The following is an 18,909-nucleotide window of genomic DNA, read 5'->3' as shown; positions in this document are numbered from 1 at the left end:
CCAGGATCAGACCTGGGTCTCCTGCATTGCAGGCAGATTCTTTACCATCTGAGCCACAAGCCTAATCTAAAACAGTATCTTTTGACAAGTATTTGATACAAATCTATAGGGGCTGAGAGTCGGACACAACTGAGTAACTTCACTTTCACTTTTCACTTTCCTGCATTGGAGAAGGAAATGGCAACCCACTCCAGTGTTCTTGCCTGGAGAATCCCAGGGACAGGGGAGCCTGGTGGGCTGCTGTCTGTGGGGTCGCAGAGTCAGACACGACTGAAGCAACTTAGCAGCAGCAGCAGCAGCATAGAGACTATAGGGCTTCCCTGGTGGCTCAGATGGTAAAGCGTCTGCCCGCAAAGCGGGAGACCCAGGTTCGATCCCTGGGTTGGGAAGATCCCCTAGAGAAGGAAATGGCAACCCATTCCAGTATTCTTGCCTGGAGAATCCCATGGACAGAGGACCCTGGTAGGGTACAGTCCATGGGGTTGCAAAGAGTCAGACACTACTGAGCAACTTTTCTTTCTTTCATTCTTATAGGGACTATACTGAAAAGTGAGAACTATCAGGTCAGAGTGAGCACTGGCATTTGGGGTGAACACAGCTGTGTCTGGGGCCTCTCTCTCCTCTTGCTGATGATTTAAGCCACTGATGTCAGCCTCACCCTCAGGCATGGTGGAGCAGGTGGAGCAGGTGGAGGTGACATCGGCCGAGGCCATGATTTGCAGCAGAGTCTGAGGAGCTCCTGGGGCCCACTGTCTCCTGTGCTGTGCAGCAGTGGCATCCGGAATGCACAACTCTGGGTATAAGAAAATAACTCGTTCATCTCAAAGCAGCAAAGTGTGACTAATAGCACCAAATGGTTCTTAGGAAACCTGGAATCCATCAGCTGGCACATTCAAAAACAGGTCACCACCATCCTTCTAATACAGATTATTATGGACTGAATGTTTGCACGCCATCCCTCCCTGCCCCTCCCCCACCACCAATTCAGCTGTCCAAACCTCATGCCCAAGGTGATGGTACTAGGAGGAAGGACTGCGGGGAGGTGATTAGGTCATGAGGGTGAAGCCTCATGAATATGAGTAATGCTCTTATGAAAGACACCCCAGAGAGCTCCCTCGTCTTTTCCACTAAGGGCTGTTGTTCAGTCGGTGAGTCCTGTCAGCGACCCCATGGACTGCAGCAAACCGGGCTTCCCTGTCTTTCACTATCTCCTGGAGTTTGCTCAAATTCATGCCCACTGAGTTGGTGATGCCATCCAACCATCTCATCCTCTGTCGTCCCCTTCTCTTCCTGCCTTCAATCTTTCCCAGCATCAGGGTCTTTTCCAATGAATCGGCTCTTCGCATCAGGTGGTCAAAGTATAGGAGCTTCAGCTTCTGCGTCAGTCCTTCCAATGAATATTCAGGACTGATTTCCTTTAGGATTGACTGGTTTGTGAGGACACAGCAAAAAGATGGAATTAGGCCCTCACCAGACCCTGAATCTACCAGCATCATGATCTTGGACTTTCCAGCCTCCAGAAATGTGTGAAATATTGAATAAATGTTGTTAATAAGCCATCAAGTTTATGGTATTTGTTACTTCAGGCCACTGAACTTTTAAGTTCTGAAGTTATAAACAGGTTTAAAATTGTTTCATTTTTATTATTAACATTTGATTGATTTAATGCTAAAGAAATATTAACAGCACTGAATGAACAAATTCTTGAGGCATTATGTGAACTTTAGTAGTTTCCACGGAAATGCAACTGTTCCATTACCTTACTTTATTTGTTTGGCCACACTGTGGCATTCGGGACCTTAGTTCCCCAACTAGGGGTTGAACCTGTGCTCCCTGCAGTATAAGCCCATATTCTTAACCACTAGACCAGCAGCCAAGTCCCCTACCTTAATTTCAAAAGTAACATGGTTTTTAGAAAACTTGTTGCTATGTTTCATTATAGGAAATTTGGAGATCAGATAAATAAAGAAGAAAACCAAAATTTCCACAATCCCACTGTCCAGAAGACGATTACAGTTGCAAATTTTCCTTCCTGCATTTTGTTTTTGCTTCGTTTTGAAACAAAAAAATGGGCCAAATACTGCTGCTGCTGCTGCTGCTAAGTTGCTTCAGTCATGTCCAACTCTGTGCGACCCCATAGACGGCAGCCCACCAGGCTCCCCCGTCCCTGGGATTCTCCAGGCAAGAACACTGGAGTGGGTTGCCATTGCCTTCTCCAATGCCTGAAAGTGAAAAGTGAAAGTGAAGTCGCTCAGTTGTGTCTGACTCTTAGCGACCCCATGGACTGCAGCCTACCATGCTCCTCCATCCATGGGATTTTCCAGGCAAGAGTACTGGAGTGGGGTGCCATTGCCTTCTCCCGGGCCAAATACTACATACCCTTTTATAATTTATTCTTTCCAATTAGCAATATATCCTATCTGAATTATTAAATATTGCTCTATATCACTATTTTAAAGCAAACTGGGTATCCCGATTTATGAATACATTTTAACTTAATTCTTTTTTGCTGGATTTTTAGATTGCTAGAATTTTGTGCTATGATAAATAATGCATTATAATGAACTCATTTTTTACATTTATGACTATTTTCCCTAGGTAAAATATTGAAAATGACAATTCTAGGGGCTAGTAATATTTGCTTTACCAAAGCTTTCATTGTTAAAGTTGAATCTATTACTAATTTATTCTGTGATTTTTTTTTTTCCTATGTATTTTGAAGAGCAAATTCTTCCCTATTCGAAAAATACTCACATTTTCTTTCATTTTATTTTCTAACATACAGCTTCACTTGTAACATATAAACCCTTTGATTTTAGCTTGTATCATTATCTAGAGTCTGATTTCACAATTTCCCCAAATTGTTAACCAATTAGTTCTAGAGCATTTATTTAATTCTTTTATTTCATTCATTTATTTAATTCCCATTGACATGATGTGACTTTTAGCATATGCTAAATTATGATACATACTAGAATTTGTTTCTAAACTTTGTCTTTTTTCACTAATTTTTTTTAAAATTTTGCTGCTAGTACCATATTGTTTTAATCACTGTAATTTATATAATATAGTTTGATATTTGGAAGACAAGTACCACTCACTGCTCTTCTTTTCTAGATTTTTTTGGCTAGTTAAGAATCTCCAAGGGACTTCCCTGGTGGTTCAGTGGTTAAGAATCTGCCTTCCAATGCAAGGGACAGGGGTATGAGCCCTGTATGAGGAATTAAGATCCCAAATGCCATGAGGCAACTAAGCCCTCAAGCTGCAACTACTCAGCTCAAGAACTACACCTAAGATCCGACACAGCCATAAATAAATAAATTTTTTTTAAAAGGATCTCCAAGATTCTGCAATCTGCCAAGATCTCTTTACACCAGAAAAAACTCCTACTGTGCTTTTGATTGAAATTACCAAAAATCCACATATTTATTTGGAATGAATATTTCTAATATATAACAGTATTGGTGGTGGTGTTCAGTTGTCCAGTTGTGTCCAACTCTTCTCTACATTTATTCAGTCTTTAACTACCTCAGTAAAGCTTTATAGTTTCCTTCATTTGCTCTGCATGATTCTTGTGGAGTTTATTCCCAGGTTATAAGTACACACACATATACACTCACACACATATTTGCTATTGATACTGTCGAGATCTAAAGACCAACTGGGGAAAATATTTGCAATAGGTATTTCAGGCAAAGGTTCTATTTAAATGAGTCTTATAAATTTAAAAAAATGACATATTCAGTAGAAAAATAGATAAAGGATATGAGCACATAATTCACAAGAGAAAGACAGAGGTCAATAAACACATGGGAAATTGTTCAGCCTGCATAATAATCACAGCAACCCAGTTTAAATTGAGACCATTTTCAGTATCAAACTAATAATTAGTCCTGGGGTTCAAAAAGCAGGTTTTGTGCCTCCTTTCACTGGTTCATGACAGTTCTATGATTGTGAAGGCAGAGTCAGGTGTCACTCATCTCTGAGGTCCCTTGCACCTAGCACAGTCTGGCAGAAGCTGGGGAGTCTCTGTAAGAAGCCCGCTGAACTGAATACAGATTTTTCCAGGTGGAAGAGAGGCAAAGTGTATTATTCTAGGAAGAGGAAACTGAGCTGAGTCAGGCTGTGTAATGCTCACATAGCTGTAAGAGAAGATGCGGTTCCAACAGGCTGTGTGGATCCCATCATCAGTACAAGAAGAGGGGGGGTGATTGAGTGGGATCAGGCCATGCAGCATAACATGTGTTACTTTGTGCCATGAACTGTATCCTATTTATCAAAACATTATCAAAACAAAATTTGAGCAGGGAACTCTACTCATGTTTCATTTTGATAATGCCTCATTTCCACCTGGAAAAAAAAAATCTTTATTCAATTCAGCACAGGGAACTCTACTCAGTGCTCTGTGGTGACCTAAATGGGAAGGAAATCCAAAAAAGAGGGGATATACGTGTACATAGAGCTGATTCGCCTTGCTGCACAGTAGATACGAACACACCATTGTAATGCAACAATACTCCAACAAAAATTAATTTTAAAAATTTGAGTAGGATAATAATATGACAAGATGACTATAGCAATATTTACAGAATGAAAGGCAAAGACTAGAGAAAAGAGGATGCATAGGAGAGTAAGGCAGCTCTCCTATGAGTGAGGGGAAGGGAAAGGGAAACTTAGGGAAATAGCATCTATTAAACTAAGCACCTAATATGTCCATTTTCACATTAGTCTTTGCAATAAGTCTGTGTGGCAAGCATTAGTATCCTCATTCCTAAGGGGAAACTGAGGTTCAGAGATTTTTTTTTTTTGGCCACACAGCATAATGAGATCTTAGTTCCCCTACTAGGGATAGAACCCTGTGACCCCTGCATCGGGAGTGTGGAGTCTTAACCACTAGCCTACCAGGGAAGTGCCTGAGATTCAGAGATTTGAAGTAACATGTGAAAGGCTGCACAATCAAAAAGCAGCAATACCAGCTGGGATTGGAACTCTGTCTCCAAAGCCCGTGCACTTCCTACCACATACACGGCTGAGACAGGACAGGGCAGAGAGAATGAAGGAGGAGGAGGGAGACTCAGGACATCTCAGAGTAGAAACCACCCCAGGCACGACAGCAGGACCGTCAGCCTGGTGAGGGCATCACCCAAAATAAAGACTCCCTGGGAAGAAAGCACTCAGAAGATTGATCGTACACGCACTGAGTTTGAGATGACAATGGGACTCGTCCATGGAGCCATCTAGGAGATCCTGAGAAAGGCAGATGAGTGTGGAGCTGCTGGTGGAGGAGTGGAAGCTGAGGGAGCGGCTGAAACTGCCCAGGGAGCAGTGCGGAGCAGAGAGGAGGCGGGTCTCTGGGGCTGTGATCTCTGCGGCGGGTGGAGTCAGGCCAGATTCCCCCCAGCTCAGGGAGGGGTGGGGGGCAGGGGACAGTCAGGTCACTGGAGATGAGTGAGGAAAGCATACGAGATGGGTTGTCAATAAAACAGTACCTTCTCATCTGCAGCCTTCAAGGGACACATACCTGCTTCTGGGCAACAGAGTGTTTCAAATGCTTGGTCTGTATAATCTTCCTGCTCCTTCATACATTTATATTCCATGAACTTCATGCCATCCTCAGAGGTCAAAGTTTCATTCAGTATATCCACTGCCTAAAGCAATTCCACAGTGTTTCATGAGAAATAAGCCACATTTTGGGGGGAAAAGTTTAAAAATTATTCTGTATTCCCAGGAGTAGCATTTACCAAGACATGCAATGAGTATTCAGTATATGTTTATTACATGAATCAATAGGCTTTTAAAGCTGGAACTATGTTGGAACAAGGTAGAAACAGCAATGTGTCTGTCCATTTCTTCTCTTTGTCAACAGTGATGAGCACTGATCATGTGGCAACTAATTTGATGCAGACGTCCTGCCTTCTATCTTATCCCCCTACTGTTCCATGCTGCTGCTGCTGCTGCTAAGTCACTTCAGTCATGTCCAATTCTGTGCGACCCCATAGACAGCAGCCCACCAGGCTCCCCCATCCCTGGGATTCTCCAGGCAAGAATACTGGAGTGGGTTGCCATTTCCTTCTCCAATGCATGAAGGTGAAAAGTGAAAAGTGCAGTTGCTCAGTCGTGTCCGACTCTGAGCGACCCCATGGACTGCAGCCTACCGGGCTCCTCCGTTCATGGGATTTTCCAGGCAAGAGTACTGGAGTGGGGTGCCATGCTATGGGACTCTAAAGATGAGCTCATCCACGTCCTGCTTTAAGCTTTAACATTGCCAATCAGGTCCCTAAAATTGTTCCTAACATTCCATTATTAATATTAAAATGATCACTCTGTTTCAAGCATATCAAAGTAAAGAAGAGCAAAGGATGAACAAATTGGTACATAAAACTTTTGGGACTCCATTCTTTTTTCTAGAAGGCCAACTTTGAAAGTGTTAGTCGCTCAGTCATGTCTGACTCTTTGCAACTCCATGGACAATAGCCTGCCAGGCTCCTCTGACCATGGGATTCTCCAGGCAAGAATACTGGAGTGGGTTGCCACATCTCCTCCAGGCGATCTTCCTGACCCAGGGATCGAACCCTGGTCTCCTGCATTTCAAGCAGGTTCTTTACCATCTGAGCCATCAGGGAAGCCAACTTCAGCACCTCATTTCACAGAAGCACTGGAGGGACCAGTCCTCAGCTTCCAACTCAGACCCTGGGTCCCCAGAGCTAATCCCTCTGGTACTCACAGCTCTGGGATACTTAGAGCCTAGTGGTTAGAGGTAAGTGCTAACTACCAACACTCCACTTGCCGGGAGCCAGCACAGGAGTCCCCACCTGTGACAAGGTCATGCAGGAGAGCTCTGATGGGCAAGGCAAGTCAGAGCTCGAGGGGTGCCCCCCTGGATCTGCCCGAGTGTGTACCCCAAAACCAGAATCTGTCTGTTTTACTATTTTATGACTTTACCAACTCCCCTGACATTAACAGGGGGCTATCCCTGACCACCCTTCTCTGAAGAAAATCAACTTAGAGCTCTAGTTAATAAGTCTCCTGGGCATAATAGGAGTGTTTCAATTCAAACCCCTCTGATGACTTTCTAGCTTGCCTGACAGGTTTGTTCAGATTCCTGCAGCTACGCATGTGATTGTTCACAGCCCCCCAGCCACGAGCCGCACAGGAAGCTTAAGATATTCTAACAATGCAGAGCTTCTCAGAGAGTTAAAATTGTTAGAATAGAACTAGTAGAGGATTTCTTTGTTGAGCTAATGCTTGCTGCCAAGTTTCTGGGAGTGTATTGATCAATATAGTTGGTATATAGAAATGTAAGTAGTAGCTTTAATGTTTGTAACCTTGGACCCTTGAGTTAATTCTTTTCTTGTTATAGCCCACCACACTTTTGCCCTATAGGAATGCAACTTTATCTAATGCTTTCGGAGAGTGGCGCCAGACTTTAGAATAATCACCTTTAAAGAAAAATAAGTTTTCTGAAGAAAGGGTCATAAAATGTTAACAGGCCTCCTGGCCAGAAGATGACGTAAATCACCTAAAGCTTTTCCATATGATAAGTTTGCAGAAAGAAAGCCTGGCTTCGATAAGGATCAAGGACTGCTGACCTTGCATGACTCTGCTGCTAAGTCGCTTCAGTCGTGTCCAACTCTGTGCGACCCCATAGACGGAAGCCCACCAGGCTCCCCCATCCCTGGGATTCTCCAGGCAAGAACACTGGAGTGGGTTGCCATTTCCTTCTCCAATGCATGAAAGTGAAAAGTGAAAGTGAAGTTGCTCAGTTGTGTCCAACTCTTAGCGACCCCATGGACTACAGCCTACCAGGCTCCTCCATCCATGGGATTTTCCAGGCAAGAGTACTGGAGTGGGGTGCCATTGCCTTCTCCGTGCATGACTCTACCCCCACCCATTATCCTTTATGCACAACTTAAGGTATAAAAAGTACTTTGGAAAATAAAGTGTGGGCCTTGCTCATCAAGCTTGGTCTCCCCGTGTCGTTCTTTCTTGCTTCCTTTTCTCTCCTTTTCTTCTCTATTTTTTAAGGCCAAAGTAATTGGAGCATGGGGGTCCTCTGAGACTACTTATTTGCCTGGGCTTCTAAGACACACTCAAGAAGGCGCCCAAGGTGGGGCACCTTCAGCTATTTGAGAGGGCACCTGCGGCCTCCATAGTCAGAGCAAGTTCGGTGCCATGAACTTTATTAGTTTCCCACGTAAACCAGTCAGGTCAAGCCTCTGTCTCTTTCTCCTTTTATCTATTCTTTAATCGCCAACGCCGTCCTCCCGAGGGAATCCCTGGTCCAATTGGGGCTGGATCCCAGTATCCACTGAAGTCTTTATGTAGCAAAATGCTGGTAAAATCTCAAAACTTACTGGAGCACAGAGGATTTTTAGGGCAGTGAAAATACTCTGTATGATTCTAAATACTCTGTAAGATTCTATAATTTTATTCTAAAATAAAATAAATTATGTATTTTTATTTTATTTTTAAAACTTTTTATTTCATATTAGAGTATAGTTGATTAACAACATTCTGTTAGTTTCAAATGCATAGCAAAGTGATTCAGTTTTAAATATAAATGTATCTATTCTTTTTCAATTTCTAACTAGGTTCTTACAGAATATTGAGCAGGGATCCCTATGCTATACAGCAGGCTCTTGTTGGTTATTCAACTTAAATATACATGCTCATTTATTTTAGGTGAGTTTATTAGTTGTTGACTATATATTAATATTATGTCTTCTATTTTAATCTGGCTATAATTTAAAAGTTACTGTTAGAAGGACAATATCTTTTTTATAATAGCAAAGTAAAATGGAATAATCCATTTATATGAATAATCTCAATTTTAAAAAGAACAGAAGGTTAAGTATTTTGGAAGACTTGTCTGAACACTACAGATCCTTCTAGGAAGCTTTTAGTAAATTTTCTCTACCCTCTATGGGAAAATTTCATGAAATGTGCTACTAAGACACTTATTCTCTCATCTCTACTAATAGAAATTTAACTTAATGGCATACCTCTTCCTCTTGGAGGGTGTTTTCATCAGAAATACATTCATTTAAATTAATTTCAAATTTTAGCCCTCTCTAGAAGAAAGCAAGAAAAAAATCTTAGTTTTATAATCTAATGAAAGCCTTAAAATTACAACTCCCAATTTGACACTACAGATACTTAAAACCATTAGTCTAACATCACAAAATAAGGCAATTCCATAAAATAGTAGGGGGTGAAATCCTGTAGGCAACTGGATTACAAGGTGCAGAGACCCAGCCAGACTTCTAATACAAAAATTTAAGACAAAATGTTTATTACCTGAGCTTTATGTTTTTGTTCCGAACTTTTACTTTCCTTTATGTTCTGAGGTTTCATTTGTTTTAAGTCTCTCTCAATATCCTGAAACTTAGAGAAAAAATAAAATCTAGCATTTACTATTGATCAAACAATTACATTTTCACCATTGCCGAATTCACAGCAGGGTCTATTTACATTATTTGATTTCTTGAATGAATCTGATGGTTGTTTTGAGAATAAAAGCATGCATTTTGCAAAGGAAAGTTAATGATAGTCTACTAAAAGCTTGGCCACAAGGTCCATTAACTTGAAATATTAATGCATTTAACACCAGCATTGCCACTCTGCGGGGTGACGATATTTACCGCTTCAGTCCCATACAACCTAATGTAATTCAAGAATGTAATTTGGGGACTTCCCTGGTGATACAGTGGATAAGAATCCGCCTGCCAATGTAGGGGCCATGGGTTCGATCCCTGGTCTGGAAAGATGCCACATGCTTTGCAGCAACTAAGCCAGAGTGGCACAGCTACTGAGACCCGTGGCCCAGAGCCTGTGCTCTGCAACAAGAGAAGCCACCTCAGTGAGAAGCCCGCCCACCTCAGTGAAGACTGGCTCCCGCTTGCTGCCACTTGAGAAAGCACGCAAGCAGCAATGAAGACTCAATGCAACTAAAAATAAATAAAGAAAAATTTTAAGAAGAGTGTAATTTTGACTATAAGATCCTTTCTGTAAGAAGCTTATGATCTTAACCAGGAAAACAAAAAAGTGCACAGCTCGTGATGCTACAAAGGAAGGAGGGGAGGGTCTAAAAATTGATGGGTAATTTAGAGGAGGAAGAGAAGACTGTAAAAGTACTGACAAGAATTTCCAAAGAATGGTCAAGAGGTGAACTTCAGACCCCGAGCTTTCTTGGGGTTCAGTCCTGGGCCCTCTGCTGTTCTCTTCCTCAGTACACGGACGGTGGGGTTTAGTCACTCAGTCGTGTCTGACTCTTGCGACCCCGTGGACGGTAGCCCACCAGGCTCCTCTGTCCATGGGATTCTCCAGGCAAGAATACCGGAGTGGGTTGCCATTTCCTTCTCCACAATACCCAGGGGTCTCATTTATTTCCAGGGATTTAAATGTGATCTTTATGCAATGACTCTTAAACATGTCTTTAAGAGTTGTCTTGCAATTCAGCTGCCTACTTGGTACCATCCTCACCTTAACATTCACCCCACAATCTCATATGGAGCGTCCACCGCGGACCAGACACTGCCCTGCACAATGGGATGGTGAAGAACGTGAACGTCCCTACTGACACACAGCTTACATTTTACTGGAGTAAAATAGGTAAATGAGTCAGCAAAGCAATGATGTCATTTCAGAAGGTGTTAAGTGCTATAAAGAAAAGGTTAGAGTAATAGCCCAGAAAATGAGTAGAAGAGGACAGTAACGTAGGAAAAGCCTACCTAGCATTTGATTGAAGCCCTGGAATGGTGTTGGACCCTGGCTAAGGAAGGAGACCTGAAGCAGGGATGTGGTCTCTCAGATCTTCCTGACTCAACACAGCCAAAGCGGAGCTCCTGAGGGCCCACCCCCCAACATACAAGCTTGCTCCCTACTCTTCCACATCTTGGTAAAATGTACTGTTCCTTTCAAGCCAGAAATTTATGAGTCTCCATGTGTTTATATATATATATATATTCCCCTGGAGAAAGGAATAGCAACCCACTCCAGCATTCCTGCCTGGAGGATCCCCATGGACAGAGGAGCCTGGCAGGCTACAGTCCATAGGGTTGCAAAGAGTTGGACACAACTACAGGACTAACACATACCTACACATAGATGTTAATTACTGCCTCTTCTGTGGACGACACCCTTTGCATGTACTTCACATCTATCAGTTTGAACTGTTATTGGTTGATTGCCCCACAACCCTGGGAAGGGTGCTTTCCTGCCTTGCATGTTACACACTCTGAAACAAGACTCTGACTTCTGTTATCTTACTTGTATTTGTGAGGCTGGTTGTCTGATTTGACTGTGTAGTCTGATTGTCTCAATTGCATGAGAAGTGTCATATTGCTTTATTTCCCTTTGTGTGTGTATGCTAAGTCACTTCAGTTGTGTCCAACTCTTTGCGACCCTATGGACTGTAGCCCACCAGGCTCCTCTATCCATGGGATTCTCCAGGCAAGAATACTGCAATGGGTTGCTATGCCCGCCTCCAAGGGATCTTCCCAACCCAGGGGTCAAACTCGTGTCAAACATATTAGACCCTGAAGCCCCATTCACCCCACTGGGTAGAAAAGTCAACCTTAGTCCACTTTAGAGCTCTGAGCACCACCCCTTGTGGAAGTCCCCGGGTTTTCACAAAAGGAAACACTCAGGGAGGCTGTTCAGCCTTCACTTCACTCAACATGGCTTCCTCTCACCTGCCCTCAATCAGGCCCTTGGGGCACCTCATTGAAGATGAAGGGAAAAGACCTCCCAGAGGAAAAAAGAAAAGTCCTTTGTGAGCCATTTGATCATTCAGCTCTGCACAGTTCCCTATGAATGCCAAAAAGGTAAGTTTGAAGATAAACTGTGAGATTTATTGAGAGGTGTCTTTGAGATTCAGATTCAAACACCATTGGACAATAGAAATTTTTTCCACCCCGGAAGCAGTTCTCAAACTTGGGTGCACGAACTTACCAGCTAGCTCTTGACAACAAGATGCCTGGGTCCCACCCCAGACCATTTGGGATGGAGTCCAGGTATTTTAATTTTTTTTTTTTGATTGCTCTGTGTTTTGTGTGTGTGTGTGTGTGTGTGTGTGTGTGTGTGGAGCAGCACCCCACGCAAAGAGCCGGATCTTAGTTCCCCAACCGGGGATGGAACCCGTGCTCCTGCAGGAGTCTTAACAACTGGACCACCAGAGAGGGTCCTGATTGAGTTTTTTAAACTTTCCCCCGTGGTTCTACTGCACAAGGAGGGATGGGAACACGGGGCTGGAGCAGACTCACTGGGAAACGCAGCATCGTCTAACAATAACCATCACCTGCACAGGTGCTTCTTCCTCAGGTGCTTCATGGGGGATGGGCAGGTCACTCTTCTTCACCAAGTAGGTTTTCCAGCTCATTTTTGAGTCCTCCTTCAACATAAATTATACACAATCCACAAGGTTGGTTCTGTGTCGGTTCTGAAGGCCACTTGCTGACCCTCAGCTGCTAGACCTGAATGGGGTCTTGTGAGGACACTGGCCCAGGGAGGATCCGGGGGCGTGGCTGGAGAGAACGCCCTCATAGCCTCTGTCCTCTATGGCCGCCTTCCGTTTCCCCCAAGGGCTTCTTTCCTGGCCTCTCTAGAAAAGTCTGCCATCCATCTTTCCTGCATGCAGGCTTCCATCCCAAACCTGCCTTAAAAAACAGGGCTGAGGATAACACGAGGCTCTCCACCACTAACCAAACCACTGCTCTGGGCTTCCCAGGTGGCGCTAGTGGTAAAGAACCCGCCTGCCACTGCAGGTAGAGGTGAGAGATGGGGGTTCGATCCCTGGGTCGGGAAGATCCCCTGGAGGAGGGCATGGCAACCCACACCAGTATTCTTGCCTGGAGAATCCCATGGACAAGAGCCTGGAGGGCTACAATCCATAGGATCGCAAAGAGTCAGAAATGACTGAGAGACTTGGCATGCATGCACTGCTCTGGTGATAAGCATGTCCAGCCTGCCCCTCCCACGGCACCTAGCCCTGAAGCTTTGTGTGGTTCCTTCAGATGCCCTCCTCCTTACCTCTGCCTCTCCTAACTTCACTCTGCTTCTCAGACCCAGTTTGGGCCCCATCTCTCTTCTTCCAGAAAGTTTCTCCACTGGCTCATCCCACTCATGTTTACTCCCATGCACTCACAGGGCTTAACCAGATTCAGTTATTCCATCACTGCTTCACACGTGCGTGTCTTACCTTTCCAGCTGTTTATGGGTAGAAGTGTCTATGCTAGAAAGGGTACAGGTTTCAGAATCAGTTGCTTATTTGTGTTTTGTGTGTGTTAGTCATTCAGTCGTGTCCTGCATTGCAGGCAGATTCTTTACCGTCTGAGCCATCAGGGGGTGTTACATAGTCTGCCTTGTAATATCTAAGTGACTTGAACTTCTCTCTCATGGGAAGTAAAGAAGATGTGGATGTCAAAGCTCTAGTTCAGAGCCCAGTACATACAACCGAATTGTACCTCTGCTCATTTCACCTATATTCATTTATACATATGCCCTCAGAGACGGGGAGAGAGAAAGATCAATTTCAGCAGTGTGGGTAGTTCTACACAATGTGTGTAGTTTAAGTATGTGTGAGACAGGCTGTGTCCTCAATGGGACTCGGTACCCCTGGCGTCTCATAGGAGGAGCATTCCAGGGTCCGGACAATGTTTCTAGTGTTTAAAAACGCATGTGTTTTTCATGCAATGTGGTCTCCAGACACAGGCCAGCCATCTCATGTGGAGTTCTACTGAAAAAGCAACCACCTAAGAAATCGAAGAATGAATCTCCAATGTGGCTCCTTCAAAGGATATTTCAAAAATCATCTCAACTGTACTCAAATGTTGCCTTATATAGACTACCCCAGCATATAAGACTATACAAGTGTGTGTGTGTGGGTGTGTGTGTGTGTGCACACGTGCACGCACTCAGTCATGTCTGACTCTGCAACCCCATGAACTGTAGCCCATCAGGTTCCTCTGTCTGTGGGATTCTCCAGGCAAGAATACTGGAGTGGATGGCCATTTCCTCCTCCAGAGGATCTTCCCGACCCAGGAATCAAATCCACGTCTTCTGCGTCTCCTGAATTGGCAGGTGGATTCTTTACCACTGAGCTACCTGGGATTCCGATGTAGCTAAATTCAGTAAATGCTCGTTGTTTTTCCTGCCTCACAGGCATGAACTCACTTCCTGTATTGAATCCAGTTCTGGAATAAAATACCTGCTTGGTCAATACTTATTGACTGACTCACAGGGAACACGATCAACCATATTTAATAGCAGGCTCTCTTCACTGAGGCTCTCAGCCCATCACCTTGTGCAGCCTCAAGTAAACCATAATTCAGTGGGGCTTCCATTACATCTGGCAGTTTTCCTAGTTAAAAAAAAAGTTTGCCTGATAAAGTTTATCTTTTTGATGAGAAGATCATTACTCCTGTGGGCCACAATTAATCAGCCTGTACTCTAGAGTCTGGGAACTGCAATTACTAAGTCCACACACACAGTTACTGAGCCCACATGCCCTAGAGCCTGAGCTCTGCAGAGAAGCCCGAGCATGTATTGAAGAGGAGCCCCTGCTCGCCACAACTAGGAAAAACCTGCACAGCAACAAAGACCCAGCACGGTCAATAATAGTTAAATATCTAATATTATTTTTTTTTAAAGATCATTACTGTTAATATCTGCTCAGTTTAGTTAGCTCTGAATCAATAGAGCAACATTTTGTTTCTGTTTTTAAACATTTATTTTGACATGGGCCATTTTTAAAGTCTTTATTGAATTCGTTACAATATTGTTTCTGTTTTATGCTTTGGATTTTTGACCATGAGGCATGTGGGATCTAAGTTCCCTGACCAGGGATTGAACCCACACCCCCTGCATTGGAAAGAGAAGTCTTAACCACTGGACCGCCAGGGCAGTCCCTCAATATTTCCTTTAGAAGAATGAATTTACCTACCTCCAGTTCACACCCCATCTTCTTTCTAATTTCCTTCATGTCATGGTGATACTGTTGGCGTATTTCCTCTAACTGCTTCCAATATTCCTGGAAAGCAATCCCAATTCCGAAATGTTAAATGTTTGCAGACAACTTGACAGAATACTCTCTAGAGAGCCTATGATTTTATTTTTATTTTATTTTTTATTTTTGGCCATGCCTCACGGCACGTGGGATCTTAGTTCCCCGACCAGGGATCGAACCCACACTCCCTGCATTGGAAGCATGGCGTGTTAACCACTGGACAGCCAGGGAAAACCCCAAGACAGCCTATGATTTTAGAAATGTGTGATATGTAGTAAGGGAAAAGTCGGTGCTCCCCAAAATGATAATCTGCCTTATACTTTGCCTGTGGTAAAGTGATCATATTTGGAGATGGTGTCATTGCAGAGGTGAATAGTTAAGCTAAGATGTGGTCACAACTGGGGCAGAGTGGGTCCCTAATGCATACAGCTGCTGTCCTGTTAAGAAGATGGCCAGGGACTTCTCTGGCAGTCTAGTGGTTAACTCTCTGCACTTCTAATGCCGAGGACTCGGGTTTCACCCCTGGCCAGGGAACTAAGGGCCCCACGCCACATGGTGTGGCCAAATAATAATAATAATAAATAATATTAAAAAAAATAAGCAGACTCCTTTTAAAAAAAGAAGATGAAGATGGTCACACGAGGAGGATGCCACGTCCAGTGGCAGAGACTGAGTTGTGTCACTGCAAGAGAGGATATCTGAGCATCACGGACCAATGACCAGAAGCCAGCAAAAGGCAGAGAGGGACTCCCCTCCCGAGTTCAGAGGGAGCATGGCCCTGCTGACATCTTGACTTTGGACTTCAAGCCTCCAGAACTGTGAGACAGTAAATTTCTGTCGCTTCAAACTGCCCAGTGTGTTTGTAAGGCAGCCCGAGGGAACTAACACAAATTTCAAATATGTTCAGGATGGACAGTTACTTGATCAATCCAAGGTAAAAAGCCCTATGAACTCAGCTACACTGCATTCTCTGAGAAGGTGAAATGCATGTCTTTGTCTCCCCTGAGCCCTCAGCGTGGTGCATCACACCGTGTATCCAGCAAGGGTTTGTGTAGTGAGCTCTTTCGGGTGCACCATAGATGCTAAAAATAATAATACCCTGCGTGTGTGTGTGCTAAGATGCTTCAGTCATGCGACCCTATGGACTGTAGCCCCCCAGGCTCCTCTGTCCGTGGGATTTTCCAAGCAAGAATATTAATACCAGAGTGGGTTGCCGTGCCCTCCTCAAAGCAACATGGTATTACAGTACACAAGACAATGAGAGAAATCCAGCAGTAGCCCTTGGAAGCAGTTTCTAACCTGTTCCTTCATTTCATTTCTCCTGAACTGCAGCCCCCAGAATCTAGGTCCTTCCCCATCGCTTCTTAGCTTTTGTCTCTGGTTGTCATTTGGCTCAGCAGAAGATGGACGAAGACCCTGTTATTGGAATAAAGTAGTTTATCAGGTGTATTTGCATTCTGGAAACACCTTATGACTTGACCTGCACTTCATCCTTTAAGCAATAATTATATTATCAATCTCACTATTTGATAATAATTATATTGAGTTTTTTTTATAGTAAGCAGAATTTTCTTAGATTAAGCATGAAACTTTTAAAAAAGTAAATGAATAAAACCATTGGTATTGTGTATTCTAAGCAATCAATATTTTATGCTAGCATGTAAGATGCCTAGATTTGTTTTCTGAACTGGTAAACTGTAACTGTGGAATCAAATATCTATAAAAGTTCAGCAACCCTTGGAGCTTGAGATTAGGTAGGGGAAGAGAACTAAAGCTTTTGAGCAGCTCAAAATAAGACCAATACAAATAGGATGTATATCCAGTTTCACTCAGCCCCAGAATTTTGACACTATACTTAAGGGTAAAGTTTAACTTTCATTTCAAATAAAATATGATAATCCCTTTTTTAAAATGTGTAGAATTCTAATAAACTAGAATCAAAGAAAAGCAGCACTTAAGGGGACCTCGAAGCTTATCTACAGCTTTTATAGAGAAAGATACTGAAGTTCAGAGAGGCTGCATGTTCTGCCTAATGTCACACAGCAAGTGATGGAGCCAGGGAAGGAACTAGGCTTCTCAGACCCTAGCTGAAGCCTATTCCCAATATTCTTCTTTAGCTGTTAAAAACTAGTCTTAATCTTCTATGTGGAATGAACTTTGACTTAAGGAACCATGAATATTTGTGAACAGAGAAAGCGTTAGAAATTTCTGATGGCCTCTTATATGTGGTTTTTACTTACCAATTGCTTTTCCACTTTCAGCTTATATTGTTGGGCTTCACATTTCCTCTGAAGGTATTCAGCAAGCCTTAGGAAACAGAAACATTCAGCTTGAGTAGAAATTTTAACTTGTTATTGGCAGTAATTTGACAAGTAGATTTTCAGCTTCATAATGAGATTCACAAATCGCCTGTGACATTCTGAGTTCAAAGTGAAAAGTGAGAGTCGCTCAGTCACGTTCAACACTTTCCGACCCCAGGGACTATACAGCCATGGGATTCTCCAGGCCAGAATACTGGAGTGGGTAGCTGTTCCCTTCTCCAGGGGATTTTCCCAACCCAGGGATCGAACCCAGGTCTCCGGCATTACCAGAAAGAAGAAAACAATATGAAAAATTCAAGAGTATGAATCTGTGGCCACAGTCAAATGGCAACATGAGTAAGATTAGTTACATCAAACTTGAGATGAAAAAGTGTCAAGGGAACAGTGAATTAAGTATTTTAAATGTAGAGTCTGGAGATTCTTCCTGGATGTTTTAGGAGAATTTGGACAGACTTCAAAATAAATGCTGATATAGCAAGATATTATTCAGAGGACGAAAGTTTAAGTTAGACTATGATATTACCATTGACCTGGAGGTGGACTGTGGCTTTCTTCCTGATCATAACTCTCCTCATCTCTGCTATCTTTTTGAGGAACACGGTGGTAATTTGGTCCATGTGCTCTCTTCCTCAACAAGTCAAGTTGAGCATAAAAATGATCATAATGTCCACACACTGCAGCAAGTTTGGGCCTTTCTACCATTTTTACCTGAGGGATTAAAATGAAGAGAGATTTTTTTTTAAAAATACAGGATTAAAATCTATAATAACTGATTGCTTGATAGCAGCCATAGCTAAGACAAGGCATAGAAATTATCTTGTTGTTCTTGCTCTAGACTCGTTTTTCAGTAATCTTACAATCCCCAAATCCTAGAACTGAAAAATGTTTTAGAAGCCAAAGTCCTGCAGCACCATAGTTAATAATTTTGCTCAGGTGTGAATATGAGTCATGTATACTTCATGGCTAGTGTATAAAAAATACTTAGCGAGTATCTATCCAACCCAAGATATGAAACTAAACTGTGCTATTATTTCCTATTTTTCATAAAGTTATTTGTTGTTGTTCATATACACAGGAAGAGCCCCTGGAGGGGGAAATGGCAACTCACTCCAGTATTCTTGCCTGGAGAATCCCATGGACGGAGGAGCCTGGCAGGCTACAGTCCGTGGGGTTGCAAAGAGTTGGACACGACTGAGCACATGCACAATATATATGTTAGATTAAATATGTAATTATAGATATTTGACCATCTTTAACTTACAAAGTGAAAGAAGAGAGTGAAAAAGTTGGCTTAAAGCTCAACATTCAGAAAACGAAGATCATGGCATCTGATCCCATCACTTCATGGGAAATAGATGAGGAAAGAGTGGAAACAGTGTCAGACTTTATTTTGGGGGGCTCCAAAATCACTGCAGATGGTGACTGCAGCCATGAAATTAAAAGACACTTACTCCTTGGAAGGAAAGTTATGACCAACCTAGATAGCATATTCAAAAGCAGAGGCATTACTTTGCCAAAAAAGGTCCATCTATCTAGTCAAGGCTATGGTTTTTCCAGTAGTCATGTATGGATGCGAGAGTTGGA

The 18,909-nt window shown here is 43.0% G+C and overlaps 1 protein-coding gene across 4 annotated transcripts in view; it reads right to left on the bottom strand.

Annotated features, from left to right (window-relative positions):
• Nucleotides 1–18,909, bottom strand: part of NEK5 (NIMA related kinase 5) — a 63,020-nt gene that overhangs the window by 9,662 nt on the left and 34,449 nt on the right. For 2 of the 4 annotated variants that reach the window (XM_006065752.4, XM_044926785.2), the window contains 9 exons: nucleotides 17,849–18,033; nucleotides 17,245–17,311; nucleotides 16,304–16,420; nucleotides 14,942–15,028; nucleotides 12,299–12,391; nucleotides 9,298–9,384; nucleotides 9,003–9,071; nucleotides 5,522–5,648; nucleotides 659–793 (listed from right to left, as the gene is read on the bottom strand). In XM_006065752.4, coding sequence (XP_006065814.4) covers nucleotides 659–793; nucleotides 5,522–5,648; nucleotides 9,003–9,071; nucleotides 9,298–9,384; nucleotides 12,299–12,391; nucleotides 14,942–15,028; nucleotides 16,304–16,420; nucleotides 17,245–17,311; nucleotides 17,849–18,033 — 967 coding nt within the window. The remainder of the gene's footprint in view (nucleotides 1–658; nucleotides 794–5,521; nucleotides 5,649–9,002; nucleotides 9,072–9,297; nucleotides 9,385–12,298; nucleotides 12,392–14,941; nucleotides 15,029–16,303; nucleotides 16,421–17,244; nucleotides 17,312–17,848; nucleotides 18,034–18,909) is intronic. The other 2 variants (XM_025262950.3, XM_025262949.3) reach the window with 2 other exon arrangements.

The sequence above is a fragment of the Bubalus bubalis genome, chromosome 13, assembly GCF_019923935.1.
Source record: "Bubalus bubalis isolate 160015118507 breed Murrah chromosome 13, NDDB_SH_1, whole genome shotgun sequence".
Taxonomy (NCBI): Eukaryota; Metazoa; Chordata; class Mammalia; order Artiodactyla; family Bovidae; genus Bubalus; species Bubalus bubalis.
This window is presented reverse-complemented; position numbering and strand designations above follow the sequence as displayed.